This window comes from Pochonia chlamydosporia (assembly GCF_001653235.2).
Source record: "Pochonia chlamydosporia 170 chromosome Unknown PCv3seq00037, whole genome shotgun sequence".
Lineage (NCBI taxonomy): Eukaryota > Fungi > Ascomycota > Sordariomycetes > Hypocreales > Clavicipitaceae > Pochonia > Pochonia chlamydosporia.
The window spans coordinates 1,105-13,219 of NW_019154072.1; the positions used below are offsets into that span (position 1 = coordinate 1,105).

Genomic DNA, 12,115 nt, shown 5'->3' on the forward strand with positions numbered 1-12,115 from the left:
ACACGTTCCAATATTCAAATTGTGCGAGTCCTCAGTCCCCTTATGCAGTGAACCTTTATTTGCACACGAGCCTAAATAATCTGCCAAATCCACCAAATATTAAATCTCAGAGCTTCCAAATTTCGATGCCACTCAAGCTGCTGTGGAAGGAGCCCAAGACGTTCTCTAATTGGTTTATATCTGAACTGGCCACCAGTCGAGAACGTCTCTGAAGACTGACGATGTGCTGAAACGATGATAGCTGCAACAGGTTTATGGACGGATCATTCTAAGCCAACTATGTTGGCATGGACACTGACCCTACGAGTCAATCATGGCAACTTTCTACTTTCATCCTTAGCCTTACTTGTGACACTGGCCGGTGCGAGCTGCTGGAATATTGCTGCATTTATTCTCCATGCCTCGAAAGTTCGAGGCTGTGGTGCTAACGCGGTGAGCTTACAACACCAAGTCAGCCTACGAAATTCGCGAAGTCCAATTGGCACGCTGTGGGAGATACTTAAGATCCATCGCGCATGGTCTACGAGGCGTCTGCCAGGTCTACTCTCACAAACATGTTCCATCGCAATTCCGGCATTCTTGGTTTTTAGTGGGTTTGCTATTGCGACAATCTTCACATCAAGTGTTGCTAGCAAGGCGTACAGCAGCGTCATTGCACGGTCAGTGAGGATACCTGCGGCTTCTGGAGCTACAACAAGAGTGATATTCGCGGATTTGCTGCGCAGAGTGCGAAGATGAGCAACGACACAATTCAAGCTCGAACCTATGTCAGCAACTTTTACGCAGGTGGCTCGCCTGGCTCTGCTACGACTCGGTCCGTCTTCGTCAAGCCGTCGCTCCCATACACTACCAACCAAACGGCCCCGTGTCCTGTACCAGCAAGTAATCGATGTCTTCTTGGGTCGAACCTGGCTTACAGCGTGACTACTGACATGCTGGACTCTCAAACAATGCTGGGTATCGACGCTCCCGAACGAGATCGTGTCGCCCTGAAGCTGAGTGTTACTTGCTCTCCTCTCCGGACAACGGACCTTGTCGAAAAGAGAGAAATCAACAACCGCACCTTTCTAGTCTGGCATCTCGGGATGGTAGGAGATGCGGAGCATACATTCTTGTATAACACAGAGACACCTCGTACCGGTGTATCATACAAAATAGCGTGAGTTGTAACACTTCAAGAATCGTCTTTTGGGCCGATGGGTCACGTACAACTTGTGACTATTACACAAAGATATTGACATGTGCCAGAACTGTAGCCGCCCTCGCGCCGGGCTTCAATTCTTCCCTGGCAGGGGATTGGAAGCCCATCGCCGACTTCAACAGGACCGACGCCCACGTCAGCGTCTTCTTCCTCAGTCAGAACAACCTTGGCTATTTCACACCGGTATCCGACCCATGGTTCTCTGCCAACGTCAACGTCAGCGTCGGGTCGATAAACCTGTTTCACACCGATTCCGCAGTTACCACTATAGGCTGCGCTGAACAGTATCAAATGTGCAATCCGCAGACGGGTACATGCACCAAGCCAGCTGGATATGCTTGGCTGCGGGACTCCATCCTTATAGAGAACGAGAACACTCTAGGTTTGAACTTTGCACAACGAGCTACCGCAAGCCGCTTGGTCTTTGCGATCGCATCGACCGGCGCATCCAGCACTGTGCAGGTACTCGGCACGGGTGCCTTGTGGGCCAACAGTCTCGTATTTAACGGCAACCTGGCTCCGGGCATGCCGGACAATCAGTGGCAGGCTGAGGTGCTGGGCTGGTTCCAAACCAGCCTTGCCCGCATACAGGCGTACGTTGTTGACTTTGCTTCAAATGCAGGGAAGCTCGGGGCACTTGGTAGCGTGCTCTCGCCACATGATGGTCAAGATGAGCTTTCCTTGGCGCTTCGACGACAATGCCGCAGCCAACTGGTTCAAACCGTAGGCGAAGTTCAAAACTTCAACTTTGTTGGCGTTGCCATCGTCATATGTTTTAGTAGCGCTCTGATTTTACTTGACCTTGTACTTGAACCGCTGGTGAGCCTGATGTGTAGGAGACGAAATGCTTGGAGGTGTATCACGGAGAAAGCAAGGCAAGCGGATAATAAGCTGCACCTTCTCCGGATGGCTCTTGCTAATAAGAACGGTAGCGACTGGGAACTTGGTAGCCGGGGAGTTCCTGTGCGAAGTGGTCAAGGGGATTTTGAGAGACCAGTCGTTCATGAGCAGCGTTCGCTAGTTTCATACGAGGTTGGTCGGTAAAGTAGCAATGGCTCACGAATTGGAGTGAAGGCACCAAGGTAGATTTGGTCTTTTGGATGTTTCCGGTTACAGTTTTAGAGAATGAATGTCTCAGGGCCTTGACATACGTGTTACTTGCCAATGACCATCATTCATTGGGCGAGTTAGAGAGTTCAATTGCCATATCTCATAGATATCCCATCGATGTCCCCAATTTCAACAGGTCGGAAACGCAGAGCAGTAGCGATTAAACTGTCTATAAGGCGGGATGTAGTGGGACATTATGTCACACACTCTCTTCGGCAAAACAACAGCCTCACAGTATGGCTCTATGATGCACGGAATTCCTCCCTTCCCCGGTGTATAATAGCTAATCCAACATTCCGCATGTGGCCGACGTTGTAAAAGACATGGAGAGCTTCCTAAACATCTTTTCAGCCCAGGTCTACATAAAACTTGTTCATACTCTTGGACGACCAGATCACATCACGTAATTGTTCCGCAAAAATGTACCAGCTCCCTTCCTCAGGCCCGCAAAGTCCAATAGCATTTCCAACTTCTACGGAAGTCACTGCGTCGTCGATGACTCCGGCCAACTTCGGCCTGGAATGTTTTTTCCGGTTTACAGACCTAGCTAACAGTGGGCTTATAAATTCATTCTGCTCTTTAGCCTTTCATATACGACCACAGCCGCTAGCAAACTTCAGGATCCCGTCCGCTCTCTCAGGGTCAAGTTGGCAAAGTCCAGCGAACACCAGTCGTCTTATGTCTCCTAGTTCTTTTCGTCCAAAACTCTTTATTCTTTTGAAAATGTCTGTGGGAGAAAGGGCGTTCTCCAGTCCACTTCCAGACACGGTACACATGAGGTTACTGGATGAGTTATTGAGTTTGCTTAGAAGGTTCGGTCCACGAGATCATGTTTCTTTGCCAGGTTGCTTTCAGTCCTAAAGTGGGACCGCCCTGAGGAATGGTCAGTGCCAACGCCTCAAGCGAGCATGGCCTGTGCTTCGGAGGGGTCCGCGGCGTCGGATTTGGTCGAGTTGTTAATTTCGTGCCGACTCTCGAGGTGGGAAAAACTGTAGATTGCACCTGTCTAGCAATTGGAAAGCCTATTAAACTCATGATAGCTGACTGATTTGTAGATTGTGAGAACTCTGAGATTTGAGAACGTATTCTGTTGATGTCGGAAGGCTTCCTCAGCGGAAAAATATCCAACAATTCCAGGAGCGAAAGTGGATTTGCCGTGTTTCGACGATTAATCGCACCCATCGCGAAGGCGTATTTGCAAATGCTCCCAACTCGACACATCCATCACTAGATGAAACCACAATAAGCAACAGCACATCTGCGCTAGTCGCTGAAAGGCCTTAACGACGAAAATGTGTTGCACTCCGTATTTGGGACCTAACACGTAGCGATAATTTTGCACTGCGACCATTTTAGAGTGGTTTCACCGCGACAGTTTACCTGTGGCGTTGCTAGTTCCAGCAGTTCTGGGTATCTTGCATCAAGGGTTCCAACCTCCATGTTGGCACCACCATGATTACATCTCATTGTTCGTGCAACATAGTGGCGTTTTAGCATGCAAGGGGAAGCGAATGTGAGAATTGTAGGCAGGAGCTCGGATGCGGGGATATCGCGTGTGGGGAAATCCATGCTGGGGAAAGGGATGCCGAAGTGTTTACGTCGTGGGTTAGGAGCGGTGGTCCGACAGGGTTCAGCAAATATATTGACCCCGAACATCACAACCTTGAGATGGTCCTATGAAAGGGCCGCATGACTAGAAGTCTCAGACTCTGCATTTGATCCGTAGCACTGCTTTGTCCGCCTTATTCGGGCCTTTTAAACCTCCCGTGTCCCCTAAATATATCCGAATACGAGAACTGTACCGACGTCAACATCGATTAGTTAGGCATAAGAGGCTTTAACGGCGACGACGGGCCTGGGCACAGCAATGTAGGTAGGGCTACTTTAATGGAAGACGAAGCACACGAATTAGCTCTCCGTCTTTTAGAAGACGGCTGACTTTCGCTGGCCGGCGAGACCTTTTTTCGCTTCCCACCTGCCATGACTATCACTTAGGATGGTTTCCTTTAGTTGGGACAAAATACGCGTGTAGATGTGAGAGGCTGAGGCGCGCTTTATTCGACATAAGGGTGCCATACAATTGTCTACCTAAAGCTAAGGAAGAAAGGAGAAAGCAGGCTCGAGACAAGCCTCGAGCTCGCGACCATATTGCTGCTGCGTGGCAGCTTAGGCGAAATGAAGTACACACGTGGGACTGGTCCGGCACAGAAGCTCCGGCCCGGGCAGAGCCGGGTCCACACTCCACAGCGTCGGGCGTAGGCCCGTGATATACGATAGTAAAGTTACTATTGTACTTCAACCTGAAAACTATACTTCGTATGATACTTTGAAGTAAAGCTAATAGCACGATAACACAGTACAATAGACAAGTCTGATGCAGTACCTCGAAGCTGTCGCCGTATGGGACCATACTTGCTTTCGTGATGGCCAGACCTCACCTAAGGCTGTTCTTCCTGTAAGAATCACTTGACGCAGTGGCGATGGTGTTAAAGTGGGAGCAGTTTTAATGACGATGCAACCCCACATTCTCACCAAAACTCACGAACTTCAACGCACAACATCTTATTAAACCTTCAGTTAAAACGCCTTAAATTTATTTTCCAGTTTATTTAAGACAAAAATTACCATAATTTAAACTTTTAGCGCTTTTAAATTTCAGGTTATGGAGTATTGAGCAGTTGAAGTGTAGAGTGCTGAATAACCGTCTAATTTACTAGCAAAAGTGACAAAATAACCAGCACTTTCGCTTTATGTCTACATGACTCTTCAGACTTTTACTCAAAGCTTTTAAAAATTTAACACAATGCATTTGAGGTAGTAATTAGGCTCTACTTTAAATTAAACCTATTTTACATAAAGGGTGAAGGAGGTCCTGAGAGTAGAAATCGTAGCTTTTGGGTGGGTAATTGCGAGTGCATCGTCATTAAAATGCAGTGACTGTACGAAGAGACGTCCTGGAGCCCTGCAAAACAACCAGTCGGTGACCGCAACCAGTGTTCTCGACCAATGGACTCCCCCCTGGCAGCGGGTTGTCGTAGTGCGGCTGTGCAGATGCGGGGTCTCCACGGGGTAAATGCAAGCCGATAGCACCTCACCAAGCTAGTGCCAAGAATGGTACCACCACGTGCCGCAGTGGCATCGATGTCCTTTCAAGGAAACATGCTACAAACTGGTGGGGGAATGGATGACGAGGCATAAATGTGCCAATCCGAACCGTATGCTCCCGTCAATTTGCCGTTCCAGGGGTAGATCCAAGTAAGCCGGTTACTGTCAGCCACAGTCTTCCATTGTCGAAGACCATTGTTAGAGGCCGGTAACTAGGCTGGTGGGTCTGGTGGGCGGCCGCATTGCGGCCTTCCCTGGCTGTCCCATCTGTTTGAGCCAGCAAGGGCAGCTACTCTATTACACAATTGCTCCATAGCGTATCTAATGGGTGACCTACATCGCTCAGCGAGCACTCATTCATTCAGGATCTTATCAGATAGAAGCTGCGGCTCCTCATAGACAGGTGCCCATATGTCACATGCGCTGCTTTGTTCCCAGCACAAGAATATTGGGTTTAGCGCAAACGAAACAGTCTCGAACGGAACTATCCTCACGAGATGTTGAAATTGCCGGCAGCGAATTCTTGGAAGACTGATATTTCTTTCGGCCCTGCTTCCTGGTCTCGATGGCGCTAGTGGCACGAACGTTCAATTACAGTCGGGCCTTTTAAATTTCTGTTAGTAGGAGTGAGCCCTTAGACCACAAGCCAAATCTCGAAGATCCAACGGGTGCTTTGCTCCGACTGGCTATATAAGACCAATGTCGGGCACTCCTGTCAGGAACTCGCGAAGATTATCCATCCACGGCAATTCTGCCCTCCTCTCTGGTTCTCATGCCTCACCTCAGACTTCTAAACATGTTTGTTCTCTCGCTGCTTCTCGCTGCCACCACTCCCATTGCATCGGCCGGGAGTAGCCTCCGTGACTCTGGCCTAAGTCCGTCGTGGGCTGAAGCATACCGTAAGGCGGATACAGCAGTAGCTAAGCTGTCTTTGGACGACAAAGTCGGGCTGGTGACACCCCATGAAAATCCGTGTACAGGCAACACATCTCCAGCTCAGGCAATTGGATATCCGTCACTCTGTCTTAAAGATTCACCTCTCGGCATCACCGATGCCAATGGCAATGCAACAGCATTCACCCCAGGCATAATGGCAGGGTCAACTTGGGATGTGAACCTGATTCGGCAACGCGGCGAATTCCTCGGCGAGGAGTCAAAAGCCGCTGGCATCAACGCTCAACTCGGTCCAGTGGCTGGAGCCCTCGGGAAGATTGCACATGCTGGCCGCAACTGGGAAGGTTTCAGCGTTGATCCCTATCTGCAGGGTATCGCAGTTGCACACACTGTCGAGGGAATGCAGGGTGCTGGTGTTCAGGCCGTCACGAAGCACTTCATCGCGAACGAACAGGAGCTGAATCGAGAGACAATCAGCTCAAATGTCAACGATCGCGTTATCCACGAATTGTACTTATGGCCATTCGCAGATGCCGTCCACTCCAATACGGCGGCCGTAATGTGTTCATACAACAAACTGAACAGCACCTGGGCTTGTGAGGACGATCACAGTCTAAACGGTCTACTAAAGACGGAACTCGGATTTCAGGGTTACGTTATTGCAGATTGGGGCGCCCAACACTCTACTGAGAAGTCCGCACTCAGCGGTCTAGATATGGCTAGTCCGCGGTACGGTTTGTGGGGGGCTAATTTGACCACCGCGGTTAGCACAGGCAAAGTACCTGTCGAGCGGTTGAACGACATGGTTCGCCGTATTCTCGCCTCATGGTACTTCTTGAACCAGGATGAAAACTACCCACCCGTCAATATTACTGCTGCCGTAAGGGGCTCCCATGAGGAGAATGTGCGCGCCGTGGCACGCGACGGTATCGTCCTACTACGAAACAAGGGCAATATTTTACCTCTTTCGAAGCCGAGCTCGCTTGCGGTCATCGGCTCTGCTTCTGTTCCGAACCCAGATGGTTATAATTCGTGCGGAGAACGTGCGTGCAACAAAGGTGCTCTTGGCATGGGCTGGGGATCTGGCACCGCTGATTACCCTTATTTTGTAAGCCCCCACGATGCAATCAAGCAGCGCGCGAGCGGTGAAGGCACCACGGTGATCCTCAGTGCAACAGATGATCCGGTCGAAGGTGCCAAGGCTGCCCAGGGCAAGGACGCCGCAATTGTTGTGATTACATCCGATTCTGGTGAGGAATATATTACAGTTGAAGGCAACCACGGAGACCGCAACAACTTGGACCCCTGGCACCAGGGTAATGAGCTAGTGACGGCGGTGGCTGCAGAGAACCCGAACACGATCGTCGTCATCCACAGCGTTGGGCCAATAATCCTCGAGAAAATTCTCGACAGCCCTGGGGTCAAGGCCATCGTGTGGGCTGGCCTACCCAGCTCAGAAAGTGGAAATGCCTTGGTCGATATCCTCTACGGTGAAACATCTCCCTCCGGGAAGCTCCCATACACAATTGCCCGAAATGAATCCGATTACCCGGCTATGATAGTCACCACGGATAACGACGACTTCGTTGAGGGTCTGTACATTGACTATCGACATTTTGACGCCAAGGAGATTGTGCCGCGATACGAGTTTGGATACGGACTCTGTAAGTCTTATCGTAATGCAGCTTAATGAAATCAGCTGACGATTGTTAGCGTACACTAGCTTTGATTATAGTAACATCCAGGCGAACTCAACCGCTAGGGCTGGTCCTGCCTCTGGTGAAGTCATCCCGGGAGGTCGGGCGGACTTATGGGGGGATGTCGCCACAGTTACGTGCACCGTAACGAACAATGGCTCGGTAGCAGGAGCGGAAGTCGTGCAACTTTACATCAGCATGCCTTCGACCGCACCTGAAGCCCCGCCGCGTCAACTACGTGGTTTCGCCAAGCTACGCTTAGAACCTGGTGGCAGCGAGATGGCAGTGTTCAAGCTGCGACGCCGTGACTTGAGTTTCTGGGATGTATCATCCCAGGAGTGGGTCTTGCCGGATGGCAGCTTTGGTGTCTTTCTCGGCGCCAGTTCTCGCGACATCAGGTTAACTGGCTCAATCTCGACGACAACTCCTGTCTACGCGTAGTTGACTACGAGGGGCCGCGGATAGGATATACAATGGGGGTAAAGCGCAGCTTTTGCAGTTTACAGAAGGGGGATTTTATAGGGGCCTGTCCCCAGCCCCCCTAGCCACACTACGTTCGAATGTTATAGTACTTGATTTCTTACAGTATAGTGTCGCACATCAGGCTGTCAGGTATCACGACTTCAAGACGGGGTAAGTCGTTGCTTTTTACAATGCTACAATGCCGCGTCGCGGCATTGTATCACCAACGACTCCTGGTCTTGAGATTGTGTCAGATATGGTTACTTATTACAGCTTCGCCGAAGCGGCGAAGCTGCTCACAAGTTAAATAGCTGCATTCATTCCTTTATTCAGATAATTCTCATTCAATACAATTGGTACTTTCGTTGCCGCCATACTCGATCTCATGTGAACCCCACAGTTGTGTGACAATATGTTTACAGACATGGGCCATGAAAAAGACCGTTACGATATCCAAATTGCAGACCGGGGCAGTTGGCAAAGTTGCAGGGAATGCTGACGATTCGCGGGTTTACCTCGGGTTACGTCAGCTTATGGTTGGCAGCTGTTCGCTGGTATAAAGACTTGCCTGCTGAGCCGCACAAGGAAGACATTTTAGCAAAAGCCCAGACGAAGGCAGGCGAGTCTGCTGCGTTCGAGTTTGCTTCTCTTGCGCCCGTCTCGGTTTGAATCTGACAAGATAAGCAAGCTTGTCCGGCAGACGCCTGACCGAAATGTTGCCGAAGGCGCCATTCTTACGGCTCGAAAACCGACTTGCTTCCAATACCATAGCTTGGATCATCGTATCCAGCAGATTGTTGACATCTTTGACACGGCCATACCAGTATCCACGGCGGCACAGAGCCAAGAGGAGCCAGAGATTGTGGAGTGTATCGAAACGCCAAGGCGACGTGGGTTACCTCGTAACAACAAAGATGAGAAAGACCAACCGCGAGTGTTCTTGCCGCCATGGAATTCGGGTTATCCTGATTTACCAGTTCCACGGAGTGCCGAGACCAGGATTTGACTAATGTGCCACAGAGCTGTCTCAGAATCTCCAAGACGCCTTGTCTCTTCAAAGTAACTTCGGGTAGAACTCAACAGCGGGAAGTTCCTATCCGCAAACATTTGCCACGACCACATTGCCTGAAGGCCCCAAGTAGGTCACACGATAGGTCTGTAAAATACGACATGCCGGAGCCGGAAGCGGTTGTCAGGGTGGTCATCAGGGTGGCGATCAATTCAATTCCATCAATTTCGCCTTCACGTTGAGTTGAGTTGACAGCTTACTCAGCATTTCACCCGTGGAGTTGAACCACCGCATCTCCAAGTTGAATTGATGGCGTTGAATTGAAAGAGGTTGAACTGCATACACATGCGGAGCTCCACAACACCCTACTCCCAAGCACCGCGGCCGTCCTCCTCCGCCTGCCATATAATACTCTCCCCAATCTCTCCTGATACATCAATCAACGTATCCGCTGCGTCGATTAGGCCATTGCGCACCCACGACCTAAGTGTTTGTGTTATCCCTATCGTGCTAGCTTCCAATCGTGTCCGCAGCGGTGAAACCATTTGCCCAGCAACACTAAACAAACGCTCGCACTCCGCGGACATAGGTGGCACTGATAGCAAGTCGAGAGCCATTCGCGACAGCCGAGGGTAATCTTTCCGTCTCCCCCACCAATATTGTACGACATCAGTGACCAGAGGGTCGTTCTTAACGTCAGGGCTCGACAGCCAGTGGTCATATTCATCATGGTCTACGTTCTGCGAGTTTTCCAAAGATGAAGACCTGCCTGACAGCGACGAGGTCCGGTAAGCTCGATGTCTCTCAAGTGCACTCATTACCTTTAAACGCTTCAGCGGAGGCTCTTCATCGGGCATCGTAAGTATCGGTAGTGTTTTGTACTCTTCGTCCCATAACTTCCTTACCGTTCTCTTCGCCTCCTGAAGCCACAGCAGCTGTGCTTTGTTGGTCCAGGAATTCTCGAAATATGCCCAACGAGAGACCGGATTTAGAATGGCGGCAGCATAGTATGCCGGCGTCTCGTCCAGCTTTGTATAGTACTCGTTCAACTTGTCCCACCCTAGGTTGATGTTTATCTTGAGTGGAGCAAGTTCCCAGGCTTTACGGTTTCTGAACGTGCTGGCAGACAGACCTCGTGGATCTGGCAGCATGGGTTCGACATTCAAGCTCGCGATTCGCACACAAAGAGGAAATGGGTTTGCAGGCCTTGCCTCCAAATGCCGAAGCCCAAGACATCAGACTTCTCTGCCGTTGGTACACAGAACATCGAGAAGCATCTATTTAGGGAGCACAGACTTGTAGACGAGTCGGGGAAGAGGCAGCCTGCGACTGGGAATTGGCTGAAGGAGAAGACCCCTTCAAGAAATATCGTCGAGATGCTGAATCTCGACGCTTCTGACCCTAAGGAGCAATCCATCGCCAACGCTCTGATTCAACGCTTCGACAAAAGCCATTTTCAGAGGCTGCTTCTGGAGTGGGTAGTCGATGCCAACATCTCCTTCCGCCAACCCGAGCACTCTAGGCTTCGGCGCATATTTGAATACCTTAACCCATCGGTTGCAGCGACAAATGCACATATCTCCCACGATACTGTTCGAAGGCGAATTGTCGACCTTCATCTCCAACAAAAGTCACGCATAGTGGACCACCTGAAGAGCTTCCCAGGTCAGATCCATATTGCATTTGATGGCTGGCGTTCAAGGAACCGGCATGCTCTCTATGGGATTGTCTGTTTTTATGTTGATAAAAATGGTGCCCCTTCCAAGCTCGTCCTAGGCCTGCCAGAGCTGAAGGTTTCGCACTCCGGAGAGAACATTGCGGCTCAGATCCTCGAGATCCTAGAGAGCTATGAGATACTCGACCGGGTGGGGTATATTACGCTTGACAATGCCGGCAATATGGACACTGCAACGGAACAGATTGCAGAGGCGCTGGGTATTGATCCGAAGAAGCGCAGGGTGAGATGCTTCGGCCACGTCCTCAATTTGGTGGTTAAGGCTCTATTGTTTGGGCACAAGGCCGAGGCATTGGAAGCAGAGGTGGATGGGGGACCTGGTGTAGATGCGGCCCAACACGAAATCTGGCGAAAGAAGGGGCCGGTCGGAAAACTCCACAATCTGGTCCACTGGATCCATCGATCCGACAAGCTGACATACCATCTCCGTGCGCTGCAGGAGGAGTTCTTTCAGCATTCAGACAACCTGAAAATTCAAGCAAAGAAGCCTGTTGATGTTGTCCTCGATAACCAAACTCGTTGGCTGTCGACTCTCTACATGATCCGGCGCGGTCTCATGTTGCGACCGTTTCTCGAAGACCTAGTTGAGAAGGTCACGCTGGAATTCAGAAAGGGTTGTCGCAATGGGGTGAGAAGGAGGGAAGAGATACCCCTCTGTCTCCGAGAGGAGAGTCTCCTGAGCGAGAAAGATTGGAAAGTCATTGAGTTAATGGACAAGGTGCTCCTTGATTTCGAGGAGGCACTCCGGATGCTTGAAGGCGACGCCCAGAGCCGGGTGCGCAAAGGCGGCCGTATCGAGGCATACGGCAAGATGTGGGACGTTGCGTCAACATACGAATTCCTGATGGACAGTCTAGAAGAGTGGAAAGCAACAGCAGCAAACTACCCAGACCCTGAACACT

General features: G+C 50.5%; 3 protein-coding genes across 3 annotated transcripts; 2 read left to right on the forward strand and 1 right to left on the reverse strand.

Annotated features, from left to right (window-relative positions):
• Positions 1 to 734: 734 nt before the first annotated feature.
• Positions 735 to 2,245, forward strand: VFPPC_12419 (hypothetical protein; the record flags this gene model as incomplete). Its single annotated transcript, XM_022428830.1, has 2 exons — positions 735 to 1,159; positions 1,249 to 2,245. The coding sequence occupies 2 exons, from the start codon at positions 735 to 737 to the stop codon at positions 2,243 to 2,245; spliced, it is 1,422 nt and encodes a 473-aa protein (XP_022283875.1).
• A 3,967-nt stretch (positions 2,246 to 6,212) lies between these two features.
• VFPPC_12417 (beta-glucosidase) lies at positions 6,213 to 8,448 on the forward strand (the record flags this gene model as incomplete). Its single annotated transcript, XM_018290305.2, has 2 exons — positions 6,213 to 7,974; positions 8,024 to 8,448. 2 exons carry the CDS (start codon positions 6,213 to 6,215, stop codon positions 8,446 to 8,448), a joined length of 2,187 nt encoding a protein of 728 aa, XP_018135754.2.
• A 1,395-nt stretch (positions 8,449 to 9,843) lies between these two features.
• Positions 9,844 to 10,629, reverse strand: VFPPC_18648 (hypothetical protein; the record flags this gene model as incomplete). Its single annotated transcript, XM_022430226.1, has 1 exon — positions 9,844 to 10,629. The coding sequence occupies one exon, from the start codon at positions 10,627 to 10,629 to the stop codon at positions 9,844 to 9,846; it is 786 nt and encodes a 261-aa protein (XP_022284780.1).
• Positions 10,630 to 12,115: the final 1,486 nt, after the last annotated feature.